The 27,080-nt window shown below is 39.2% G+C and overlaps 1 protein-coding gene across 1 annotated transcript in view; it reads left to right on the top strand.

Annotated features, from left to right (window-relative positions):
- EPRS (glutamyl-prolyl-tRNA synthetase) overlaps positions 1-27,080 on the top strand; it is a 64,392-nt gene that overhangs the window by 22,887 nt on the left and 14,425 nt on the right. Inside the window, exons 13-22 of the mRNA XM_018060163.1 lie at positions 2,770-2,880; positions 6,174-6,310; positions 7,311-7,518; positions 7,963-8,075; positions 9,415-9,532; positions 10,540-10,896; positions 18,850-19,083; positions 23,490-23,752; positions 26,061-26,112; positions 26,591-26,800. Of these exons, the coding sequence (XP_017915652.1) occupies positions 2,770-2,880; positions 6,174-6,310; positions 7,311-7,518; positions 7,963-8,075; positions 9,415-9,532; positions 10,540-10,896; positions 18,850-19,083; positions 23,490-23,752; positions 26,061-26,112; positions 26,591-26,800 (1,803 nt within the window). The remainder of the gene's footprint in view (positions 1-2,769; positions 2,881-6,173; positions 6,311-7,310; positions 7,519-7,962; positions 8,076-9,414; positions 9,533-10,539; positions 10,897-18,849; positions 19,084-23,489; positions 23,753-26,060; positions 26,113-26,590; positions 26,801-27,080) is intronic.

Raw genomic sequence — 27,080 nt, 5'->3', positions numbered from 1 at the left:
TTCTTGAGCACATGTTGGGCCTCTTGGACTGTTTCTCTAGTTTCTTTTTTCTCTTATTTTCCATCTCATCTTTTGGCTGTCCTTTCTGGTAGATGTACTCAGCCCTGTCTTATCAGCTTCTGTTGAGGTTTTCATTCATGCTCTCTTATTTCCAAGATTTCTCTTGTGCTCTGAATTTTCAGAATAACTTCCTGTTCCTATTTCATGGTTGTAATATTATCAAATGGCATTTTTTCCCCATGTAACATCTCTTTCCTCCAGGTTGTTTATTTTGGTTTTTCTTTGATAATAAAGGCATTTCTCAGATACCTGGCTGGTGAGCCTTGGTCATCTGCTCATCTTTAACACATTGATCGAGAGAAGCCCTGAGAGAAGACTAGGCTTGTCAGCTGTACCCCTCTGTAAGGTAGTCTGGTGGGGCCAATTAGTTGAAAAGCCTCCATTCAGTAACTTTCTATCCTATCTCTTGGACTAGGCAGTTTTTCCAGAAGAATTTCTTTAAGCTGCCAGAAGTGTGAAGGCCTGACTGCTGGGGTTTTGGAGCTGACCAGGGGAAGACTCGGGCCTTGATACCTAATATCACACCTTTTCTTAATACCCTGGTCTTAGTGAAGAAGCTTCACCTTGAGAGGAAGAGACTCTGGACTCTTTGGAGTAATTTGAAACCACTGATCCAGAGATTTTGAGAATTGTGTACAATTTCAGACTGAAAACTCAAAATTTTTTTATTTTTGGCCATGCTGTGTGACATACAGGATCTTAGTCTCCCACCCAGGTATAGAACCTGTCTGCCCTGCATTGGGAGCATAGAGTCCAGCATAACCACTGGACTGCCAGGGAACTCCGAAGACTTTAAAATCTTCTAGTCAAGACTTCTCAAACTTGTCTGATCCTAACCATCCTGTGGAATGCTTGTTTAAAAATAGATTTCTAGACTTCAGATCATTAGAATCATAGTCCTTCAGGGTTAAGTGGCCTAAAAATCTGTGCCAGCAGGCTTTCTTGGTTGCTCAGTGGTAAAGAATCTGCCTGCCAATGCAGGAGACACGGGTTTGATCCCTGGTCTGGGAAGATCCCACGCATGTGGAGCAGCCAAGCTCCTGCGCCACAACTATTGAGGCCCTGCTCTAGAGGCTGAGATCAACCACTGAAGCCTGCATGCCCCAGAGCCTGTGCCCAGCAAGAAGAGAAGCCGCTACAGTGGGAAGCCCATGCACCGCAGCTAGAGAGCAGCCCCCGCTTGCTGCAACTAGAAAAAAAGCCCGTGCAGCGACGAAGACCCGGCACAGCCAGTGACTAAATAAATAAAATTTTAAAAAAGCTGTGCCGGCCAGTGCCCTAAGTGGGCGTTGTTGGTCAAGTGTGAGAAGCTGTCTTCTGCTCTCTTTGTCAGCTGAGGGAACTGAACTGAAGTAAGTTTCTCAGGTTGGGTCAGCTAGGTTTAACATCTTTAAGAGGAGAAACTGAATCTTACTGGTGTAAATAACTAAACTGAGTAGTCACGAATTAAATCTGTGATCATTCTAACCGAGTAGACGCTGAGGGAAGGAACCTCTTAACCAACAAGGATGACTTTAAAACCTCAGGGAAGGACAGGATGAAACAGTAAGTTTAGAAGGAGGCTGACGCTGATTTAGTACTGGCATGAAATGTTAATATAAGCAGGTAAGGAGTAGCAATCAAGGTGAAGTTAGATGGCTTTTCAAACTTCTCTTTCTGACCCTCTGCACATGGTTTCTTCTCTGAGTACATCAGAGTTTTACAGGGAAGCAGAAAAATGCTCTCAAAGCAATCAACAACAGCACAATACCAGCCAAACAATAGCAACAACAAAAACCCCAATATAAACCCAAACAAACAGAACCAGGTTTAATTAGCCATACCACTATTTCCTGCATCCTTCTAATGGGAAAAAAGTGACTTTTATTACTTTACTTATCTGTTTGACTTGTCATGTGCTTCTGTCTACATTTTTCTTGCAAATGCTTTATCTAAATACTGCTGTTGTGATTGGTCATCATGGATAATTTTAAATTGAATAGAGAAGTGAGAAAAATACATCAGATCCAGAAAGGGATGCTGCTTCTGTTTTAGTGGTAGAGGAAGCTAGAATGTAATGGTTACCACCATTCATTCATTTCACCTGTAAATACGTATCCATTTCATGTATGTTTCAGGCCCTTGCTAGGTACTGGGAACACAGTGGTCCCTATATATGTGTGTATGTGTATATATATAGCATGCAGACCAGGAGAAATATCACGTTTACTTTTAATCTATATAATTGCCTTATTATAGTGACCTAATGCTATTTGCTTCTGGTGGTGGGATGTCGCCTAACACTGCTGATAGAAAATATCTCTATTCCTTCACAACAGTCTTCCCTAACAGTACAAAATGGAGTATCACATTTACTTGTAGGATTGCTATATCACCCCACAGAATAATTTTGCTTTCAAATACCAGAGTTAAAAAACTATTTTCAAAATATCTCTTCTCATATTATGCTTTATCTATTGGTTTCTTTTCACTTGTTGGTAGCTTTTCTTGGAGAGGAACTCTAAATCCTTCGGGTAGTCTTTGCTTATGATTTTTTTTTTTTCCTACTTGACAGCTTAAACATTAGATAACAGTTAGCAGGTAAACCAAAAATTAGTAAATGCAGTAACAAAGAATACCAGTTAGTAGTTCTGTGCTATTACTTATTTTATTGATGAAGTTTTAAAAAAATGTGTGACTTGTTTTCACACAAGGATGCCTTTGTTGCAGGTTATTGACCCAGTGGCTCCACGATACGTTGCATTACTGAAGAAGGAGGTGGTCCCAGTGAACGTCCCCGAGGCCCAGGAGGAGATGAAGGAAGTCGCCAAACACCCGAAGGTCTCCCTGCAGTCTTACCAGTGATGTCCTGTCTGTTAAAAAAGCAGGATAATCACAGGGAAAATGTGCTGAGGTGGCAGTAGCATGACGTGGGGATAATTTCTATCCAGCATCATTTGTCAGGATATCACACTAATTTTTAAGTTTTTTTAAATTTTTTATACAATTTTTAAAGATTGCTTTCTGTTTATGGGCTTCCCTGGTGTCTCAGATGGTAAAAAAAATCTGCCTGCAGTGCAGGAGACCTGAGTTTGATCTTTGGGTTGGGATGATCCCCTGGAGAAGGGAATGGGTATGCACTCCAGTATTCTTGCCTGGAGAATCCCCATGGACGGAGGAGCCTGATGGGCTATAGTCCATAGGGTCGCAAAGAGTCAGACACGACTGAGTGACTAACACTTTTTTGTTTACAGTTACTACATAGTGGCTGTATTCCCCATGTTGTACATCCTTGAGCTTCTCCTACACCTGTTAGTTTGTATCTTTCACTCCCTCACCCCTGGATTGTCCTGTCCCCGACCTGTTCTCCACTGGTAACCACTGGTTTGCTGTCCATGTCTGTGAGTCTGCTTTTGTTGTTGTTGTTGTTATATTCACTAGTTTGTTTTGTGTTTTAGATTCCCCGTAGAAGTGATATCACGCAGTATATCACTTTACTTTACTTTGTTTTTATCTGACTGACTTTGCTTAGCGTCATGCCCCTCATGTCCATCCGTGTTGCTGCAGATGACAAAATCTTTTCTTTTTTATGACCGTATAGTATTCCTGTGTATGTGTGTGCGTGTACATGTACACACCACATTTTCTTATCCATTCATCTGTTGATGGGCATTTAGGTTGCTTCCATATCTCTGCAATTGTAAGTAATGCTGCTGTGCACATTGGAGTTCATGTATCTTTTTGAGTTTGTGTTTTAGGTTTTTTGGATATACCCAGGAGTGGAATTGCTGCATCATATGGTAGTTCTATGCTTAGTTTTTTGAGAACCCTCCATACTGTTTTCCACAGTGGCCGTACCAACTTACATTCCCATCAACAGTGTGCAAGGGTTCTCTTTTTTCCACATACTCGCCAACATTTGCTATTTGTGTTCTTTTTTTGATGATGGGCAGTCTCAAAGGTGTAAGGTGATACCTCATTGTGGTTTTAATTTGTATTCCCCTGATGATTAGTGATATTGAGCATCTTTTCATATACCTGTTGGCCATTTGCATTTTCTCTTTGGCACGACATCTGTTTGCTTCTTCCGTCCATTTTTAAATTGGCGTTTTTGTTTTCTTGATGTTGGACTGTATGGGCTATTTAAGAATTTGACACTAAGTGAAAAGTAAATAATTTTGTGGATTTCTTACTGAGGAAGTTTATTCTAGTAGTATTATTACTGTCCACTGAAGCGACTTAGCAGCAGCAGCAGCATATCACACAGAACTGTTACACTCAGTTGGTGCCTATTTTTTATTTTGTAGAAATAGCACATTAGCATATAAGAAGAATTTATTTCTTCCTGGAGATTTTACATAATCCCTGCTCTTATCTCTGTGTGAAAGCTGAGATACATTTTTTATTAACTGGGTTGCTCACTTTTGCCTGTGCCTTTAAGCCAAAACATTTGACCTAGTAGTATTGAATCAGAGCTGTGTCCACAGTCTATCACACAGCCATTGGCTCTGATTTTGAAAATATCAGTGAAGTGAAAATGATACCTATTTGTCTAAATTGTGACTATAAATCTAAATACAAGTAGCAGACAGTTTCTCTTAGTTAAGCCCTGGTTGTTGTCTCACCTGGTCATGACTGCTAGGTTGATAATCTTGAAGCAAAAATAGATACTTTTGTTCCAGTTTTGTGAGTTGTCTGTAAATATCCTTGTTATATAATGAAGCTTATATCCGTAGACTAACTCAGTTGTATACTAATCCTCTCATAACTATGTTATGCTTATAGACTAACTCACATACTAATAATATGCTTCATTGTTGCTGTTTAGTTGCTCAGTTGTGTCCAGTTCTTTGGGATCTCATGGACTGTGGCCAGCCAGGCTCCTCTGTCCATGGGATTTCCCAGGCGAGAATACTGGAGTGGGTTGCCATTTCCTTCTCCAGGGAATATGCTTCATGAAGAGCTATAAATGTCCTGAGTTGTAGCTTTATGATTGCCTTTCTCTGTATGACATTAGCTTCTTTTAATTTTGAAGACTTTGTTTAATGATACGCCTAATGAGATTTGGGGAATGTCTGTGTCTCTGTGTGTGATTGATTGATTTGGCTTTACCTTTGCCTGTTTTTTATCTGATTGGTTCAACCAGGTGAATGGTGGTTCCTGATATGTGATATCACCCACCACAGTTAGCTTAAATGTGAAGCTAACTTAATGTGTTAAAATCGAAATAGTGATAATAAAGCTTTTAAGGGTGCTTGTTTGTTAAAATGATAGTTATAGTCAGATAGCTTAGTTAATAGTTAAAGAATATGTAACAATAAAGAATAGGTAACAGTTAAGTAATTGATTAGGAAGCACTGATGACTGTACCACCCAGTTTGACCTGTGGAATTTTCATTATCATTTTCCTCACAAAATGCTCTATATTTAGCCTGTCAGTATTCTGTTCTGAGCCCAGCATAGCATAAGTTGTTGCAGCATACTTATTTTCCTCAAGGCATTGGTTCATTCAATGAACAGTTATTAAATACTGGTTATTTAAGATTTATTTGAAGGATCTTCTTATACTTCCTTTTCTCTTTTGATTTTGTTCAAACAAGAATCTGAAATTTAACCAATGTAGCATTCTTCTTATTCCGCATGTCTCTTTTCTTCATATAATACATACTGAGATGGCAGAAAGTTTATCTCTCTTACACGTATACTGCTGCCCTTAAAATTTGTCTCTAAAACCTGAAACATCTGTTGTTTCCTGCTAGGATGACATCTGTTCCTAGGATGTTCTATAGCCACTGATGAGAAATGACTTTATTTTCCCCTTTGCTGCAAAAGCAGTGAGATTTTGAGTCTAGCCAAGCAGATTCTGGTTGGAGGGACACAGAAAAGTACAGCTTCAGCCCTAAAAACAAAGAATGAGTGTTTTAGGCTGGAAGTAATCTTGGGGCAGACCACCTCATCTGACTCGATTACATTATTGTGCAGGCATCTGCCCCAGGGTCAATTAACTGGGAATCAGATTGATATAGAGGACTTCTCTTTGTGTGAAGGAATAAAATGAATACATATAAATTTGCGTACTGAGTTCAATAGTTAAATGTTTCAACCAACACACTCTCTCTTTTTTTATCAATCAGAATCCTGATGTTGGCTTGAAGCCTGTGTGGTATAGTTCTAAAGTTTTCATTGAAGGTGCTGATGCAGAGACGTTGTCAGAGGGTGAGATGGTTACATTTATAAACTGGGGCAACATCAACATTACTAAAATACACAAGTAAGAACTTTTTGTTTGTTTTCAAATAAATATGGGAGAAAAGTCTGTGATGTTTATTGATTTATTGAAAATTACCTAATTCAGACCAATTCATGATGCTGGCTATTAAATCTCCCCATGCATTGATGCTGCAGATTCTGGACACATTAAATTTTTTCCCCCATGTATGTTTCAGTATGTTTATAGAATATTAGAATGTTAGGGTATCTTTTGCTTGTGATGTTGGAAATGACTACTGTGCTTAGTCACTCAGTCGTGTCCAGTTCTTTGCAGCTCTGTAGACTGTAGCCCACCAGGCTTCTCTGTCCATGGGGATTCTCCAAGCAAGAATACTGGAGTGGGTTGCCATGCCCTCCTCCAGGGGATCTTACCAACCCAGGGATCAAACCCAGGTCTCCTGAATTGCAGGCAGATTCTTTACCATCTGAGCTGCCAGGAAAGCCTGAAAATGACTACATGTAGATATAAAAAATAGTTCTACTATTTAGGGCCCCCCTTTTATTATCTAATTCTCAGTATACAGTTGCATGATGGGAGAGATCCTTGGGAATGTATATATAGCATTCTTTATCCTAAAATCTACTTTAAATTTAATTAGCTTGCCAGTTATAGTGGGATATAGTATGTTAAGATTAATTTAGTAGACTCTGAAATCTCAGTTGTCCCATCATTACATATATTTCGAGTAATTGCTAAATGTTTTGAAAACAGTATTTTGGCTTTTTTAATGCTTACTTCAGGTGACTTTAAGATTCATAAACACGTTCATGTTCTTTATTGGATGTATGTGGGTCTGGCACATACTACTGTCTGATAGTAGGGCTTATACTTTATTCATCTCTTAACTAGTTCATGTCTGGTACCTACCAGAAACTCAGAAAGTGTTTGATTGAAGTTTTTCCAAAGAAAATTCCTTATTTATTACAGGCACAGAACAAAATAATGCCCTTATGACAGTGAAGGTTTGTTTTCTGAAACTGCTTTTCAATCTTACTTTTAGAAATGCAGAAGGCAAAATTGTATCTCTCGATGCAAAATTGAATTTAGAGAACAAAGACTACAAGAAAACCACTAAGATCACTTGGCTTGCAGAGACGGAACATGCTCTTCCTGTCCCAGCAATCTGTGTCACGTACGAGCACTTGATCACGAAGCCCGTGCTGGGAAAAGATGAGGACTTTAAGCAGTATGTCAACAAAAACAGTAAGGTAGCCTCCTAAAAGAAACCCTATTTCATCTCCCTCTGTGTTAACTTTTCTTTAGAATTAAAAATATATATATATTTATTTATTTATTTTTGGCTCTCCTTCGTCTTCGTTGCTGGGAGGGCTTTTCTCTAGTTGCAGTGAGTGTGAGCGGGGGCTACTCTGTAGTCGCGGTACGTGGGCTTCTCATTGTGGTGGCTTCTCTTGTTGTGGAGCACGGGCCCTGGGGCACACAAGCTTCAGTAGTTGCGGCTCCCAGGCTCTAGACTCAGTGGTTGTGGTACGTGGACTTAGTTGCTCCAGAGCATGTGTAATCTTCTGGACCAATTATTGCTCTTGTGTCTGCTGCATTGGCAGGCAGGTTCTTACCCACTGTACCACCAGGAAAAAGCCCAGTGCTCTGATAATTTTAAGACCGTGTATTTTGGCCTAATATCATCTTTACAGCATGAAGAACTAATGCTGGGGGATCCCTGCCTTAAGGATTTGAAAAAAGGAGACATTATACAACTCCAGAGAAGAGGCTTCTTCATATGTGATCAACCTTATGAACCCGTTAGGTAAATCAATGTAACCAGACATTTAAATGAAAATGCGTTAAGTTCTTGGAGTAAATAATATTTCAGAAGTTGAAGTGCCACTAAAATAATGTACCTGACATTATTCTCTGTTCCTGTTTCATTTGTTACTCTGTATTTTTTTTCAGACTTTATTGTAACAAGTGTTAACATTGAAATAGCATAATATTAACAACTTTTACTTCTAAAACTAAACCATCTTATAATACATTTTCATGTGGTCCAAATAAAAAGAAAAAATTTAACTGTTATCTTTGGATTAAATTATAACTTGACTACCTTTTCTTTATTGTGTATTTTGAGTAGGTATATTGTAAAATATAAATAGTGCAGCAGGGCCCAGAGGAGTGGGAGACTAGAAAGTGATAAATGCAGAAGGCAAAATTGTTTCTTTTTAGGGTGATATAAATGTTATAAAATTAGATAGTAGTGATGGGTTGCACATATATAGCCACTGAATTGTATATTTTCAAAGGGTGGATTTTTTGGTATGTGAATTATATCTTGGTAAGGCCATATCAATGGCAACCCACTCCAGTATTCCTGCCTGGAGAATGCCATGGACAGAGAAGCCTGGTAGGCTACAGTCCATGGTGTCGCTAAGAGTCAGACACGACTGAGCGACTTCACATTCATGCATTGGAGAAGGAAATGACAACCACTCCAGTGTTCTTGCCTGGAGAATCCCAGGGACAGGGGAGCCTGGTGGGCTGCTGTGTATGGGGTCGCACAGAGTTGGACACGACTGAAGTGACTTAGCAGCAGCAGCAAGGCCATATTAAAATATACTGAAGAGATAAATAGGATTCTCTGGTTATCAGATTCTCTTATTTTTACTCTGTGGCGTTTACTATAAAATTTGAAAATTTTTTTTTTGCATAGGGATAGTCTCAGGGGTGGTGGATTCTGCTAATTACTGTACCCTTTAGAATTGAGAAATTCTAGTAAAATAAATGTTTTATAGAAATTCTTCTGCTTATAAGCAGATTAGTTGTGGTACGTGGATGCATTTCCTTTAAATCAAGAGTGAGACATGAATATCCGCTATTGCCATTTCTGGTGGCCAAAGTAGATACACCTTTGTCCTGCACTTGTTTAGCAGGTTTATATGCATGAACGCTCATAAATTGAAAGTTTATGATTAGCACTGTCAATTTTAATTTATATATTTGTTTTAAAACTACTCCGAAGAAACTCTGATGTGAATAAGAGAATGGACTATTTACTTATACTTTGAAAAGCATTAACAGTGCCATTGAATTAATGCAGGAATTCAGTTGCTGCTCAGATAAACTTTTTTGTCCCTTCATTTTCTTTTTAGTCCATATAGCTGCATAGAAGCCCCATGCATTCTGATATACATTCCTGATGGACATACGAAGGAAATGCCAACATCTGGGTCAAAGGAGAAGACCAAAGTAGAAACAACAAAGAATGAGGCAAGTAATTGACTTCTATGGATATGTGTCTAATCAGTGGTCTTTCTGTCCTAGGATTTAGACTTTACTTCTTTTTCTTTGCTTTTAAATAAAGTCTTTAATATATATATAATATGAATATAGAAAAATATGCAAATTATAAATGTTAATCTTTTTAAAAAGTAAAACCCTTAAGTGTTAATAACTAATTCAGGGTTGCACTGCTAGTATGTTGGTACTGGCAGTGGTTTATTCTCAGATTTGTTGGGTGTGTTATAATTTCTTGGGCTTCCTTGATACCTCAGTTGGTAAAGAATCTGCCTGCAATGCAGGAGACCCCGGTTTGATTCCTGGGTTGGGAAGATCTACTGGAGAAGGGATGGGCTACCCACTCCAATATTCTTGGGCTTCCCTTGTGGCTCAGCTGGTAAAGAATCCGCCTACAAGGTGGGAGACTTGGGTTCAATCCCTGAGTTGGGAAGATCCCCTGGAGAAGGTTACGGCTACCCACTCCAGTATTCTGGTCTGGAGAATTCCACAGACTGTGTAGTCCACGGGGTTGCAAAGAGTCAGACATGACTGAACGACTTTCACTTTCTCATTTCTTTAAATAGTCTCCTAATGGTAAAGATTTAGCTTCAGGTTTTTACTATGATAAAAAGCACTTCATGAATATCTGTGTACCTCTACGTTTGTTTATTCCTGTTACTTTTTATTAGGATACTTTTTTTTGTTTTTTTTAAGGAATGAGGTTGTTCATTTGAACTTTAGGAAAAAAAGTTTTTTGACTGCATCACGTGGCTTGCAGGATCTAAGTGCCCTAATCAGGGATTGAATTCAAGTCCCCTGCAGTGGAAGCACAGAGTCCTAACCACTGGACCACCAGGGATTTCCCTAAACTTTTTAAAGAGATTAGCATTTTAAAATTTTGTGTTTATCTTAAAATATTATAAAATAGTTGATAAAATTTTGTGTAAAGATATTTAACACAAATTAATAATTTTGTTTTTGGTTCTCTGCGTCTGTAGGCGTCTACACCTCTCAAGACAAGATCGGCTCCTTCTTTGGGTGCTTGTGCTACAGCTGAGGATTCCTTGGTCCTTTACAACAGAGTCGCTGCCCAAGGGGACGTGGTTCGTGAATTAAAAGCCAAGAAAGCCACAAAGGAAGATATAGATGCAGCTGTAAAACAGCTTTTGGCTTTGAAGGCTGACTATAAGGAGAAAACTGGCCAGGAATATAAGCCTGGAAATCCTCCCGCTGCAGCAGGACAGAATATTTCTTCTAAATCATCATCAAGTATTGTGGAAAGTAAATCTCTGTATGATGAAGTGGCTGCACAAGGAGAAGTGGTCCGTAAACTGAAAGCCGAGAAAGCCCCTAAGGTCAGTATCCTGGAAGGAGTTTAGACACGTTGTTGGTAACCTCATGAGGTCCAGCAATCTGGCCAGTCCCATTTTCTCATAAGACGTGTTGTCTGTAGACTGTCTGATTCAGTATTTTGATGTAACAGTCAACGTTTACTGATGTATGCTTGTGCCAGGCTCTGGGAATATTGATGAGACACAGCTGACCATCTAGAGGGGGAGAGGGGCTGAGGAAGAACCGTATACAGGCTATAATCCTGGGTGATATATGTAAATTGCTCTCAGAAGTGTCTGTGGCTGTAAGTGGCAGGGAAGGAAGAAACAGAAAGAATATTGAAACCAGTCCTGAAGTAGAAGAAGCCCTTTAAGATGAATGACTTTCAGAGGACGGTACTGAAAGTCCAGCTCTGTGGTTCTCAAGCTTTATTGTACATCAGAATTATTGGAGAGCTCTCTCAGAAACAGGTTGCTGGGCTCCACCTCTTGAGCGTCAGCTCCAGTAAGTCCAGAGTGTGCAGAGGTTGTGCATTTGTAAAAAGTTGTCCAGGTGATATTGATGCTGCTGTCCTAGGGCTGGATATAGAAGATAGCACAAGCAAAAGTTCAGGGTGCATGCAGGGAATAAAGAATTGTCTGTCAGTGACTATTTCAGATTTTTTGTAGGGGAGCCTTCAAGTGATACCACATTTTGACTGAAGTATACATTTCACAGGGCTTCCCTGGTGGCTTAGTAATTAAGAATCCACTTGTTGATGCAGGAGACATGAATTTGATCCCTGGGTCAGGAAGATCCCCTGGAGAAGAAAATTGCAACCCATTCCAGTATTCTTGCCTGGGAAATCCCATGGACAAAGAAAGGAGCCTGGCAGGCTACAGTCAGGACTTGGAAAAGAGTTGGACACCACTGAGCGACTAAACAACAGCAATACATTTCATTTCATTTCGATAATATCTTTAGGCAAAACGTTTAGCCAAGTGGGTGGTAGCACTGATTTTGGAACAGGATTGCTTGCTCAAAATAAGAGACAAAAGGAATGGCATCTGTGATAGAAAAATCATGTTTAATAATCAGGGTATGTAGTTTCTATACTCAGAAAGTAATGAGATCTAAAATATCAAGTTAATAGTACTGTAATTGGATAAGCTACCAAAAATTGTAGAATGGGGTTGTGGCATGAACATGGAGAGATGTGATGGACCACTGGGCCTGACTTACGTAACTGGAGATTTATTCTAAAATCCTCCTGGGGATCTGTTGTCTCATCAGCATCCTGGGCTTGGGTTGGAGAATGACTGAGTGATTTGTGGTTGTAAATTCCTCACCTCATTAACGAGTTTTTCTGCCTCTGACTGGAGACTCTGTACCCAAAGAGTCTTTCATCTGTGGACCTTTGCCTTCTGGTGAGGAGAGAAAATGCTTTGGGGAGAACTTGGGGCTTTGCTCCAGCAGTTATTATTGATATTTTCCTGTCTCTCTCACTGTGAAGTATGAGAAAGTTTTTCTCTTTAATTAGCCTGTTGAAGCTCTGCAGAGCTGTGATGCGCTAAAACAGCTTTGCTTCAAGGAGTGAAGACTGATAGATGCATTGTTGGGGATATAAATCCTTGCTATTTCCTGTCTTGTGGTGAGGTTAGGAGCATTTTGTACTCTCTATATCTCATTTACTAAGCATGGTCCCCTTTCTAGATGTAATTTGAGGGGAAGGACTTTGATCTTTAAACTCCTTCATACTTAGTAGAATACATTGATATCCTGGGCTGATTTTTAGTCAGCTGCTTGTATGTGGGGTAATAACAACAGCAGCAAGTATATTGAGTTGGCCCAAAAGTTAATTCGAGGTGGTCCATACCATCTGAATGAACTTTTTGGCCAACTCAATACTTAGAGTAGCAGCCAACTATGTCTCCCATCTTGTTGGGTTAATGGACAACGTCCATTGAACAGCACTGTTATGAAAGCCAACCTGTGGGTCAAAAAATCACCTAAATTTCTTTGGAAATTGGGGAGGTACTTTGACTACATGTTTTTTGATAATGGTAAGTGTGGTACTGCATCTGACTTCACTGTAGTTTGCATATTGAATGCCTACAGTGTACCATATCTGTTTCAAAATGTTACTTACATATCTGTATTTTTTTCTCTAAATGCTGAAATAGTAAATTGCTCTTTTTCCTAGAGAACCAACTCAGTTACTAGGAATGGAAATGTTGTATAGACTCCATTTGGAAAGGCGCACTCTGCACTGATGCTTTTTTTGCATTTAATCCTCACAACAACCTTGTCAAATAATACTCCTTTTTTTTATTTGTTGGTTTTAGTAGCCAATGAGAAACTGCTTCCTGCAGTGAACATGAAAGTAAAATGTGAACATACAAGTAACGTCGTGAAGTTTGCGAAGCCTAGATTCCAAGTTACTTCCAGTTTACTTCAGTTCAGTTCAGTTCAGTTCAGTTCAGTCGCTCAGTCGTGTCCGACTCTTTGCGACCCCATGAATCGCAGCACGCCAGGCCTCCCTGTCTATCACCAACTCCCGGAGTTCACCCAGACTGACGTCCATTGAGTCAGTGATGCCATCCAGGCATCTCATCCTCTGTCGTCCCCTGCTCCTCCTGCCCCCAATCCCTCCCAGCATCAGAGTCTCTTCCAGTGAGTCGACTCTTCACATGAGGTGGCCAAAGTATTGGAGTTTCAGCAGTTAGAGGCATTCTAAGCACCTGTGAGGGGTGGGGGTCATGGTTTTACTAGTTTGTTACTTTTCATTAAGCAAGTTTATGCTGGTTTTACATTAATGATTTGTCTAAGCCTCTTAATCATCCATTTCCCACAGAAGTAGTTTCTCAACCATGTCATGTTACCACTCAAGTAAGGAAAGTGGTCGGCTGTGGCTGAGGTTTTATAGTTACAGGTTTCCATGAGAGTTTCTTTCTCTGTTTCTCCCACCCCCTTTTCTGCTTCATGATCAGATTGGTGATTCTGTGTAAGTACCTTTAGGCATGAAGGCAGAGTATTAGCGTAATGCGGGCAAAGAATAACAACCTTCGTGTTCACCCTCAGTGCCCCCTTCCAGTCCGCTTTGTGCTCCTCTTTGCTCTTCCTCCTGCCCAGGAGGCTTCTGTGTTAAAGTGGTGGATCGGGCAGATAGCGTGTGAGGTGAAATTCACAAATACGCCCAAGATTTCATAGCTCTGACTGCTGAGTTACTTTCATAGTTAAGGTCACTTTTCAGATTTTACATATTAACTTTTAAAAGTTTTAAAGCCGCAGGTCCAAAAAATAAAGTTTTGATTTTGAACAGATTTCTCTGGTCTGAAATTTGAGTGAAACGTTTTGAACACTAAATAATACCTTATGGAAAACTTTGAACAAATCTTCTGGCTAACCCAATTTTTTTGAATTGGGAGTCAGGAACGGGTAAATCAATGTTTTTATGGAACACTTGTGACACTTGAGGACAGGGCTAGCCAAGCTGACCTACACCTGTGTTTTGTGAGTGAAATGTCACTGGAACACAACCACACTTACTAGCTTACATATTTTGTCTATGGCCGTTTTTGTGTTGTAATTCCAGAGTTGCATAGTTGCAGCAGCCTTGCAAAGCCTAAAATATTTACTGTCTGGCCCATGCCTTTTATTGAAAAAGTTTTCAGAACATCTGTAGTTGAGGATTTTTAAAATTGGAGTAATAAATGGCAGCAAAATCAGATGATTACTACATTAAATACAAATAATAATTCACAGTACTTCTGCGACAGTCCAGTGGTTAAAAGACTTCACCATCTAGTACAGGGTGTGTGGGTTTGATCCCTGGTCAGGGAGCTAAGATCTCACATGCTTCAGGGTCAAAAAACAGAGCATAAAAAACAAGCAAATTGTAGAAGATTCAATAAAGACCTACAAAATGGTCCACATAAAAAAAATTCTTAAAAATAGTTCATAATTGTCTGGTCTTGTCAAACCTCGCCTATGTGGTGGGGGTGATGGCACCTTTCACTTCTGCAGTTGTAGCATTTTGATTCTCAGTACCTTGTATTTAAAAAGTATTTTTTAAACCTTTTTTTCCCACTGATCATTGAGGTGCTAAGGCCATTTTGAAAGGTTCTGTTCTTGCTAATTTTTGTTGTTGTTCTTACTATTTTAAAACTGGTTAACTTTTTTATTAAAGTTCCCCCCTTTTCCTATGGGGAAATGTTTCCACTAGTGGCTGCTGCAAAAATAGTTTGTGTACTTCTCATGTGTTCCAACCAACTGTGTTCTCATCCACTTTGTCCATTTTCAGTCATATTTTAATATCCTACTCTCAGGGTTGTTTTTACTTCCTCAAATTCCCATCTTAAACCTTTACTGAAGGTTTTTCAGTAGGCTGTTTTCGTTCTCATTTATTTGCATCAGCAATTATTTATTGAAAACTTTTTTTGTCTGTGTTGGCACATTAAGTAAGTTTAGAACAGTCTTTGTCCATTAAAGACTTAAAATCTATTAACAAGTGCTTATGCTGTTGTGTAGTCGTGTACTGAGTAGTATCATCCAATTCTGCTTTGTAAATGCCTTTTAATGCAGAAAATTAAAATATTAAAAGAAATCATTTTTTTTCTCATTCTGTGAGACATATTCAGTAATAATCACAGATCTCTTTTAAAAAAGCAGTTTTTGTGGTACATTAGCAGGATTCAGTTCAGTTCAGTTGCTCAGTTGTGTCCGACTCTTTGTGACCCCATGAACCACAGTGCGGCAGGCTGCCCTGTCCATCACCAGCTCCCAGAGTCTAGCCAAACTCATGTCTATTGAGTCAATGGTACCATCCAACCATCTCATCCTCTGTCATCCCTTTCTCCTCCTGCCCTCAATCTTTCCTAGCATCAGGGTCTTTTCAAATGAATTAGCTCTTCACATCAGGTGGCCAAAGTATTGGAGTTTCAGCTTCACCATTAGTCCTTCCAATGAACACCCAAGACTGATCTCCTTTAGGATGGACTGGTTGGATCTCCTTGTAGTCCAAGGGACTCCCAAGAGCCTTCTCCAACACCATAGTTCAAAAGCATCAATTCTTCGGCACTCAGATTTATAGTCCAACTCTCACATCCATGCATGACTACTGGAAAATCATAGCCTTAACTAGATGGACCTTTGTTGGCAAAGTAATGTCTCTGCTGTTTAAGATGCTGTCTAGGTTGGTCATAGCTTTTCTTCCAAGGAGCAAGCTTCTTTTAATTTCAGGGCTGCAGTCACCATTTGCAGTGATTTTGGAGCCCAAAGAAATAGTCAGCCACTGTTTCCACTGTTTCCCCGTCTATTTGCCATGAAGTGATGGGACCAGATGCCATGCTCTTAGTTTTCTGAATGTTGAGCTTTAAGCCAACTTTTTCACTCTCCTCTTTTACTTTCATCAAGAGGCTCTTTAGTTCTTCACTTTCTGCCATTAGGATGGTGTCATATGCATATCTGAGGTGATTGATATTTTTCCCAGCAATCTTGATTCCAGCTTGTGCTTCTTCTACCCCAGCGTTTCTCATGATGTACTCTGCATGTAAGTTCAATAAGCAGGGTGACAATATACAGCCTTGACGTACTCCTTTTCCTATTTGAAACCAGTCTATTGTTCCATGTCCAGTTCTAACTATTGCTTCCTGACCTGCGTATAGGTTTCTCAAGAGGCAGGTCAGGTGGTCTGGTATTCCCATCTCTCTCAGAATTTTCCACAGTTTATTGTGATCCACACAGTCAAAGGCTTTGGCCTAGTCAATAAAGCAGAAATAGATGTTTTTCAGGAACTCTCTTGCTTTTTAGCAGGATTAAAATTACCTTTTAAATTTAGATCACTGTCTCATATTTTCTGTAATGTGATGCATACTATAGTGATTAAGATCAAAACTCTAGAACAGCAGTCCCCAACCTTTTTAGTACCAGGGACTGGTTTCATGGAAGACAATTTTTCCATGGACTGGGGGGTGGGGGGGTGGTTTCAAGATGATTCAAGCACATTACGTTTATTGTGCTCTTTATTATTATTACATCAGTTCCACCTCAAATTATCAGGCATTAGATTCTGGAGTTTGGGGATCCCTGTGTCTAGAATAAACCCTAGATTAAAATTCTCACTCTACCACTTCCTGTGTAAATTTGGGTATGGTCCCTAATCTTTCTAAACTTTTCTTTTTATTTTTTTATAAAATGGATAAGGATTGTTTAGAGAATTAACTAAGATGGTCCATAAAAAGCACTTAGCATTGTATCTGGTACAGAGTAAATAGGCCATAAAATGATGGTGACTTATGTTTTATGCGTCTAATTCTCTTTCTCTCAAGAATCTTTGGTTACCTTCTAAATCATCAGAAAAGACTGCATAGCAAGTAGTATGATTTCACCCTGTTTTGAAAAATAATCTGAGTAGATTATTTACATGGAGAAGGAAATGGCAACCCACTTCAGTGTTCTTGCCTGGAGAATCCCAGGGACGGGGGAGCCTGGTGGGCTGCCATCTATGGGGTTGCACAGAGTCGGACACGACTGAAGCGATTTAGCAGCAGCAGCAGATTATTTAGATATCTAGAATGTTCCATTTCCCAATTGGAGAGGTGTATATAATTTTGGTCTTTTAGAATATTTCATTCAGTAATGAAGTGATTTTCCCATGCTAATTTTCTCCTTTGCCACACAAGGGTTTTTTCCTTTGTGAAGTGTGTGCCATCTGACTTTGAACTGTAGTCAACACCTGCTTATGGTGTAAAATGGAACTTCTTTCAGATAGGTGTCTTTTTGTAGAAATGGCTGCAGGGGAAGTCCCTTAACTTTTTTTTCTATGTTCTTTCATTTAGCTGATGGAAGATTCTTTTTTTCTCAATTCTTATATGTCTGATTAACTCTCTGTCTCTTTTCTTAGACAGATAGATTTTGCTTTGAAAACACTTTCAGTTCTAAAGACGGTATAAGCAAGAGACAAGTCAGAAATACAAATCAGACAATCAGCTCTTTGCAGTTTCTCCTTTTATCCTCCTCTGTGATACCTGCTGTGGCACTCTGACAGGCAGGAGAATTGTATCATAAATAGTTGGACAAGGAAATGTCATTTGCTCTTTTGTGATGCAATTCTTTGAAGATATATGGATTCTTCCTGCTTCCCTTTGACCCCGTCTTACCATTCTTTCTGTTTCTCTTGGGTTCTTCTTAGCTATTTGGAGCAGTGTTAGAATGCAGCAGTAAAACTTGCCTACGCTATTTGGGAGGCACTTTTTCTCTGATTTGATTGATGCTTTGGCTTGCCAGTGGTAGAGTATACAGTATAAGTATGTAGTACAGTCTGCGGTTAGATGGTGTCTCTATTCAGGTGAAGTATCCAACTTGGCCTGTGTTGATGTCCTCTGCTGAAGTCACAAGAATCTTCCTTTTGGCTGAGTGTTTCATTCTTCTTCACCATAATTAAGTTGAAGTATCAGAGGCTGATATATATATATGAAGTGAATATCTAAAACCTCAACATACACTCTCATTTCATTGTAAATTTTTAAGAGTGATGCAGTTATTCTTTAGGTGAGCTCATACTGGTTTTTTCTAATTGTATATTTTGTGTCTGTTAAATGGGCTGAAGAAAATAAGAATTTGTACAGGCAAATTATGATTTTGCAAATTCTGAGACTATTACAGTTCTAAGACTTGGAAACTGACAATTTGCTTGGACGTTCTCCACTTTGTCTGTTTATATATATGAAGTTAAAAGTTGCAGTATTATACGTGTATGACATTTATGCTTATTTTTATGATTTGTATATAGATTTATGATACTTATATTTTTAACTTTTCTCTAGTTTGATGTGTTACTTTAGGCTGATTATTTGACTCCTTCGTGCTTGAATTTCTTCATGATGATTATTTACAGGGATATTTTGGCAGTAATTAATGATTTTTAATACTAATTGAAATTTTCAGAAATTTCAGAAAGCATTAAATATTTGTCTTTTTTTCCCCTTTTCTCACAGGCTAAAGTAAATGAAGCTGTAGAATGCTTACTGTCCCTAAAAGCTCAGTATAAAGAAAAAACTGGGAAGGAGTATGTTCCTGGTCAGCCCCCATCATCTCAAAGTTCAGATTCAAGTCCACCCAGAAGCTCTGAGCCTAGTGGTCCAGAAACACCAGAAGCCAAACTACTTTTTGACAAAGTAGCTTCTCAAGGAGAAGTAGTTCGAAAACTTAAAGCTGAAAAAGCTTCTAAGGTTGGTGTGGTATTACATTTGTGTGTTTTTGTTTTGTACATTACAGGCTACTTTCTTTGTCTGGAACGCTTTCTGCCCATCAAACCTAGTTGTCCTCTACTCTTAATGTCAGTTCTCAACTCTTTTATCTTGCCTTTTAGGGAATCGTTTGTTGATCCTTTTCCCACCAACTAGAGTTGACTGGACATGCTCATGGACTCTGCCGTTCTCTGACATAACACTTCAGTTCAGTCACTCAGTTGTGTCCAACTCTTTGCGACCCTACTTACTACAGCACGCCAGGCTTCCCTGTCTATCACTAACTCTCAGAGCCTACTCAAATTTATGTACATTGCATCGGTGATGCCATCCAACCATCTCATCCTCTGTCGTCCCCTTCTTTTTCCACCTTCAGTCTTTCCCAGCATCAGGGTCTCTTCCAGTGAGTTGGTTCTTTGCATCAGGTAGCCAAAAGATTGAAATTTCAGCTTCAGCATCTGTCCTTCCAGTGAGCATTCAGGACTGATTTCCTTTAGGATAGACTGGTTTGATCTCCTTGCAGTCCAAGGGACTCTTAAGAGTCTTTTCCAACACCATAGTTAAAAAGCATCAATTCTTCGGCAGTCAGCTTGCTTTATAATCCAACTCTCACATCCATACAGTGACTACTGGAAAAACCGTAGCTTTGACTAGATGGACCTTTGTTGGTAACTGTCTCTGCTTTTTTTTTTTTTCCCTCTGCTTTTTAATATGCTGTCTACGTTCAGTTCAGTTGCTCAGAGGTGTCTGACTCTTTAAGACCCCATGGACTGCAGCACGCCAGGCCTCCCTGTCCATCACCAACTCCTGGAGTTTACCAAAACTCATGTCCATTGAGTCGGTGATGCCATCCAACCATCTCATCCTCTGTCGTCCCCTTCTCCTCCAGCCTTCAATCTTACACAGCATCATGGTCTTTTCAAATGAGTCAGCTCTTCACATCAGGTGGCCAAAGTATTGGAGTTTCAGCTTCAGCATCCGTCCTTCCAATGAACACCCAACACTGATCTCCTTTAGGATGGACTGGTTGGATCTCCTTGCAGTCCAAGGGACTCTCAAGAGTCTTCTCCAACACCACAGTTCAAAAGCATCAATTGTTTGGCGCTCAGTTTTCTTTGTACTACAACTGTCACATCCATACACGACAACTGGAAAAACCATAGCCTCGACTAGAGGGACCTTTATTGACAAAATAATGTCTCTTCCTTTTAATGTGCTGTCTAGGTTGTACATTACAGGCTACTTTCTTTGTCTGGAACGCTTTCTGCCCATCAAATCTAGTTATCCTCTACCATTCACATTCTTGTGAATGTCATAGCTTTTCTTCCAAGGAGCAAACGTCTTTTAATTTCATGGCTGCAATCACCATCTACAGTGATTTTGGAGCCCGAAAAAATAAACTCTGTCACTGTTTCCACTGTTTCCCCATCTATTTGCCATGAAGTGATGGGACCAGATGCCATGATCTTCATTTTCTGAATATTGAGCTTTAAGTCAACTTTTTCACTCTCCTCTTTTACTTTCATCAAGAGGCTCTTTAGTTCTTCACTTTCTGCCATAAGGGTGGCGTCATCTTCATATCTGAGGTTATTGATATTTCTCCTGGCAATCTTGATTCCAGCTTGTGTTTCTTCCAGTCCAGCGTTTCTCATGATGTACTCTGCATATACGTTAAATAAGCAGGCTGACAAATACAGCCTTGATGTACTCCTTTCCCGATTTGGAACCAGTCTGTTGTTCCATGTCCATTTCTAACTGTTGGATCTTGACCTGCGTACAGGTTTCTCAGGAGGCAGGTCAGGTGGTTTGGTATTCCCATCTCTTTAAGAATTTTCCATAGTTTGTTTTGATCTACACAGTCAAAGGCTTTGTCATAGTCAATAAAACAAAAGTAGATGTTTTTCTGGAACTCTCTTGCTTTTTGGATGATCCAATGGATGTTGGCAATTTGATCTCTGGTTCCTCTGCCTTTTTGAAATCCAGCTTGAACATCTGGAAGTTCATGGTTCATGTACTGTTGAAGCCTGGCTTGGAGAATTTTGAGCATTACATTGCTAGCATCTGAGATGAGTGCAGTTGTGTGGTAGTTTGAGCCTTCTTTGGCATTGCCTTTCTTTGGGATTGGAATGAAAACTGGCCTTTTCCAGTCCTGTGGCCACTGCTCAGTTTTCCAAATTTGCTGGCGTATTGAGTGCAACACTTTCATAGCATCATCTTTTAGGATTTGAAATAGCTCAACTGGAATTCTGTCACCTCCATTAGCTTCGTTCAAAATGATGCTTCCTAAGGTCCACTTGACTTCGCATTCCAAGATGTCTGGCTCTAGGTGAGTGATCATACCCTCGTGGTTATCTGGGTTATGAAGATCTTTTTTGTATAGTTCTTCTGTGTATTCTTGCCACCTCTACTTAATATCTTCTGCTTCTGCTAGGTCCATACCATTTTTGTCCTTTATTGTGCTCATCTTTGGATGAAATGTTCCCTTGGTATCTCTGATTTTTTGAAGAAATCTCTAGTCTTTCCCATTCTGTTGTTTTCCTCTTTTTTTTTGCTTTGAGGAAAGCCTTTCTTATCTCCTTGCTATTCTTTGGAACTCTGCGTTCAAATGGGTATATCTTTCCTTTTCTCCTTTGCCTTTAGCGTCTCTTCTTTTCTCAGCTATTTGTAAGGCCCTGTCCTACAACTGTTTTGCCTGTTTGCATTTCTTTTTCTTGTGACTGGTCTTGATCACTGCCTCCTGTACAGTGTTGCGAACCTCCGTCCATAGTCTTCAGGCACTCTTTCAGATCTAACCCCTTGAATCTATTTGTCACTTCCACTGTATAGTCGTAAGGGATTTGATTTAGGTCGTTCCTGAATGGTCTAGTGGTTTTTCCTACTTTCGTCAATTTAAGTCTGAATTTTGCTATAAAGAGTTCGTGATTTGAGCCATAGTCAGCTCCTGGTCTTGCTTTTGCTGACTGTATAGAGTCTCTTCATCTTTGGCTGCAAAGAATAGAATTAGCCTGATTTCGGTATTGACCATCTGGTGATGTCTATGTGTAGATTCTTCTCTTGTGTTGTTGGAAGAGGGTGTTTGCTATGACCAGTGCATTCTCTTGGCAAAACTCTGTTAGCCGTTGACCTGCTTCATTTTGTTCTAAGGCCAAATTTGCCTGTTATTCCAGGTAGCTCTTGACTTCCTACTTTTGCATTCCCTATAATGAAGAGGACATCTTTTTGGAATGTTAGTTCTAGAAGGTCTTATAGGTCTTCGTAGAACTGTTCAACCTCAGCTACTTTAGCAGTACTAGTTGGGGCATAGACTTGGATTTCTTTGATACTGATTGGTTTGCCTTCTGTCGTTTTTGAGATTTCATCCAAGTACTGCATTTTTTGGACTCTTTTGTTGATCATGATGGCTACTCCATGTCTTCTAAAGGATTCTTGCCCACAGTAGTAGATATAACTGTAATGTGAGTTAAATTCACCCATTCCAGTCCATTTTAGTTCACTGATTCCTAAAGTGTCATCTTGTCATCTCCTGTTTGACCACTTCCATTTTGCCTTGATTTATGGACCTAATATTCCAGGTTCCAATGCAGTATTGGACTTGACTTTCATCACCCGTCACATCCACAAGTTAAACACACTATACTTTAATTATTGTCTTTCTTGGCTGTAAGAATAGAGACCTATGTCTATCAGTGCCTGGCACAGTGGAGACACTTCATGCATACTCTTTGCGTGACTCATACTCCTAAAGCTCTGTCAGTCTCAAATGGCAGCTTTTACTTTGAACTTTTGGCGTAGTTTGCACTTGTCCTGTTACACTATAGGAGTAGGATTTTTGGTACAAATTCACAGGAGTGGAAAACAGTCGTTACAGGTTTTGAAGTTTAACCAGTAATATAGAAGCTTGATTACTGTCATTTTTATAATTGTGAAATGTTCAACTTCTGTCCTTTACAGACTCATGTTAAACTGCAGAATACATGTTATATCTTGTGCTTTCCAGTAGAACTTTCTGAGATGATAGAAATGCCCTCTAACAGTTCTGTCCAGTACCGTAGTCACTAGCCTCTGGAACTGTTGAGCAGTTGAAATGGGGCTATTGTGACTGAGGAATTGAATTTTAAATTTTATTTACTTTAAGGAGCTGTGTTTGGCTAGCGACTATTCTTTAAACAGAGCCATTATAGTACAATTTTTTAGTAACTTTTCAAGTTCTCTCCCTACTTACCATGTTCTCTTATTCATTTCAGCAGTTAGTATATTTAACATCCTCCACCGCTAGCCCTTACCCCTCTGCCTTTGTGTTTTCAGATGTGCTTGTAAAACATTGGACGTCGGTGCTTAGATAGCGATTGGAGTTAAATGCTCTCTTCTCTTTTTCCTCTCTGTTAAAGGATCAAGTAGATACAGCCGTACAAGACCTCCTTCAGCTGAAGGCACAGTACAAGTCTCTGACAGGAGTAGACTATAAGCCTGTCTCTGCTACTGGGGCTGAGGAGAAAGATAAGAAAAAGAAAGAAAAGGAGAACAAATCTGAAAAGCAGAATAAGCCTCAGAAGCAAAATGACACCCAAAAGAAAGACTCCTCTAAAAACCAAGGAAGTGGGCTGTCACCAAATGGAGCAGGGGAAGGACAAGGGCCTAAGAAGCAGACCAGGTAATAAACCGAAAGCTTTAGTTGGAGTGAAGCAAAGTTTTAGATGAATTCAACTTTAAATTATTGAAAAACAAACTTCTTTTTGGTTAGTTTGACTATCACATTAAATTGGAGAATGCTAAATGTATAATATCAGCAGATAGCTTCTGTTCATTTTCTGTATATTTAAATGGTAACACGTTCATTTGCTTGGTTCAAGAATCTTAGAATATAAAAAGCTCAGGGAAATCTCAGTCCTATGCTTGTTTCCCATTTTCCCAGTTCCTCTTACCACCATAGTGAACTGGTCACCAGTGTTACTAGTTTCTTGTCCATCCATCAAGAGATTTTCATTCGCTTACACAAGTAGAAACAAATACATGTATATGTATGTATTTTGGGAGAAGACCCGGATGCTGGGAAAGATTGAAGGCAAAAGGAGAAGGGGGCGACAGATGAGATGGTTGGGTAACGTCACTGACTCAATGAATATGAGTTTGAGCAAGCTCCGGGAGACAGTGGAGGACAGGGAAGCCCGGTATACTGTGATCTATGGAATTGCAGAGTTGCCTATCCACAACTTAGCGACTGAACAGCAAAAATGTTCTTTTTTTCTCTTTTTCCTCCCTTTAACACAATTGTTAACCTAACTATACATATTGTTTTGTACTTTAGCAGATTTTTCAAATGAAAATCTTTTGTGAGGACTAAATGAGAACTTCATTTGAAATAGGTTTTTAAAATGGTTGGTTAAATATGAAACAAACCTGGTTTAAAGATGACACCCACTGTGGAATAAACAGTGTTTCGATATTTCCAATCCATGTGAACAATAAGATTCTTCCATTATCCCCATCCCAAATTTAGAGTGAACTTTATGTGGATTCTCTCGAAGCTAAACCTGCGCTAAGCTGATGTTAAGATTTTTCAGCTGAATTTCAAATCCTGCCTCTCATCTCTCATGGCATCCTGTCTCTCGTCTCTCCTTAAACAAGAGAATACAGCTGTGACTTTTCTTGCACATCGACTAGGTGATCAGAATTATAGAATAGTAGAGGCGAGAACTCTGATGCGGGGAGGGACTGGGGGCAGGAGGAAAAGGGGACGACAGAGGATGAGATGGCTGAATGGCATCACTGACTCGATGGACATGAGTTTGAGTGAACTCCGGGAGTTGATGATGGACAGGGAGGCCTGGCGTGCTGCGATGCATGGGGTCGCAGAGTTGGACGCGACTGAACTGAACTGAACGAGAGACGAGAACAGAACATTTTACCTTTTACCTTCTGACTGCTTGTGAAAGGGCCAGACTTCATGTAGACATTTTGCTGAGATGTGTCAAAGTGAAAAATGGAGAATTCAAATGTAAATACATTCAGCTTTTAAGCTAGTAAGCCAATAAACTCTAAAAAGATGGACCTTTTATAAGACGTAACTACTGGGTAGACTTTCTGTGTGAATTTTAAGACTGCAGTTTGCTGAATAATTGTCAGTGTTTCAAAAAAAAGATTATTGCCTAGAATAGTTTTTTATTGTAGACCTGATTTATTTTGGAGGTATCTTATCTCTGTGACTTTTATTGATTGAAATTAAAAGAAAAACTTAAAGAACATGTAAGGATATATATACACACACACATATACACATTTGTGTATTGACATATGTATATATATATAGCCATTGTTTTTTACTATTTACAGGTTACTTACAGTGAGACACTGATGTTACTCTAATTTATCTGGATTGAGATTGGCGAAAACTTCTTTTATTTTTTAGTGAGGATAAATTCTGTCTTTACTACAAATACGTAGTAATTTATAAAGAACTTATAAGGTAACTGGGATTCCCTGGTGGCTCAGACGGTAAAGCGTCTGCCTGCAGTGCAGGAAACCCGGGTTCGATCTCTGGGTCAGGAAGATCCCCTGGAGAAGGAAATGGCAATCCACTCCAGTACTCTTGCCTGAAAAATTCCATGGACGGAGGAGCCTGGTGGGCTACAGTCCATGGGGTCGCAAAGAGTCGGACCCGCCTGAGTGACTTCACTTATAAGGTAACTTATAAAGAACTTTGTAAAGGAACGTCTGCGTTAAAATCATAGCTTTTTGTTAGGTTTAGCTTTCCTGATTTTTGTGGACAGTATCACACTACCCTTTAAGAAATGACTATTTTCTAGGATAAAAATATAGGGATGAATACAGAAGAGATACAAATATAGAAATAACTCATACTGAAGAAAAACAAGCCATTTTGAAGTTTCGGGGTTTATTTCTGTTCAGCCTCAAAGCAATTGCTGGATGGAGAGATTTATATTTTATTTTTATATCTACAGGTTGGGTCTTGAGGCCAGAAAAGAAGACAGTCTTGCAGATTGGTATTCTCAAGTGAGTATGGGCTCAGTTGGTTTCTTCTTTTAAATTTCTCACAGGCTACTTACATTTGGATTCTGAAATCCAGATACAGAGTAGTAATGTATAATGCCTTTAGTAATCCATAGTATAGTCATGTAACGTGTCAGTTTTCAAAGCATGCTCACAGAAAGTATTGAACTGAGAAGTAGATCTATGAGATAGTCATTATTTTATTTTTGTTTTGTTTTTTTTTTTTTGGTGAGGTGAAAGTATTAGTCCAAAGTAACAAAACAGTAAAACAGCAGAAGCAAGATTAGGATTCAAGTCTTACGAATTTAGAGCACTCTTGTTTCTTAGAAGGATCTAGAAAGATCCATCTTAGATGCATATAAAGAGGATTCACCAGCAGGGAAAGCCTCCAGACTTCAAGCTTGACTCTCATACTCTTGGCACTTGCACTGTGATTTTGGTTCAATTTAGGCTTCATAGAATGTATTTTTCTTTTAAAAAGGTCATCACAAAGTCAGAAATGATTGAATACCATGATGTAAGTGGCTGCTATATCCTTCGTCCCTGGGCATATTCCATTTGGGAATCCATCAAGGACTTTTTTGATGCTGAGATCAAGAAACTCGGTGTTGAAAACTGCTATTTCCCCATGTTTGTGTCTCAAGGTGCATTAGAGAAAGAGAAGACTCATATTGCTGACTTTGCTCCTGAGGTAAATTTTTGCATTTTTCTCTTATAAAGTCAGAAGTATATTTTCAATTCACACTTGAATAGTAATTTAAAAGACAGGTTACAGCAGTCAACTTAGAGAAATGTAAAGCGATTTTTAAAAATTATATTTCTTTCATCAGTGTAAATCATGATTCTTTTTGTTACATTAATTAATTAACCCGCTTTTACCTTTTAGTAAAAATTACAAATGCTGTATAAATTATGTTATAAAATATTATGATTTTCTATTATTAAATATAAAAAACTATAAATTATGACAG

The sequence above is a fragment of the Capra hircus genome, chromosome 16 (genome assembly GCF_001704415.2).
Source record: "Capra hircus breed San Clemente chromosome 16, ASM170441v1, whole genome shotgun sequence".
Lineage (NCBI taxonomy): Eukaryota > Metazoa > Chordata > Mammalia > Artiodactyla > Bovidae > Capra > Capra hircus.
This window is presented reverse-complemented; position numbering and strand designations above follow the sequence as displayed.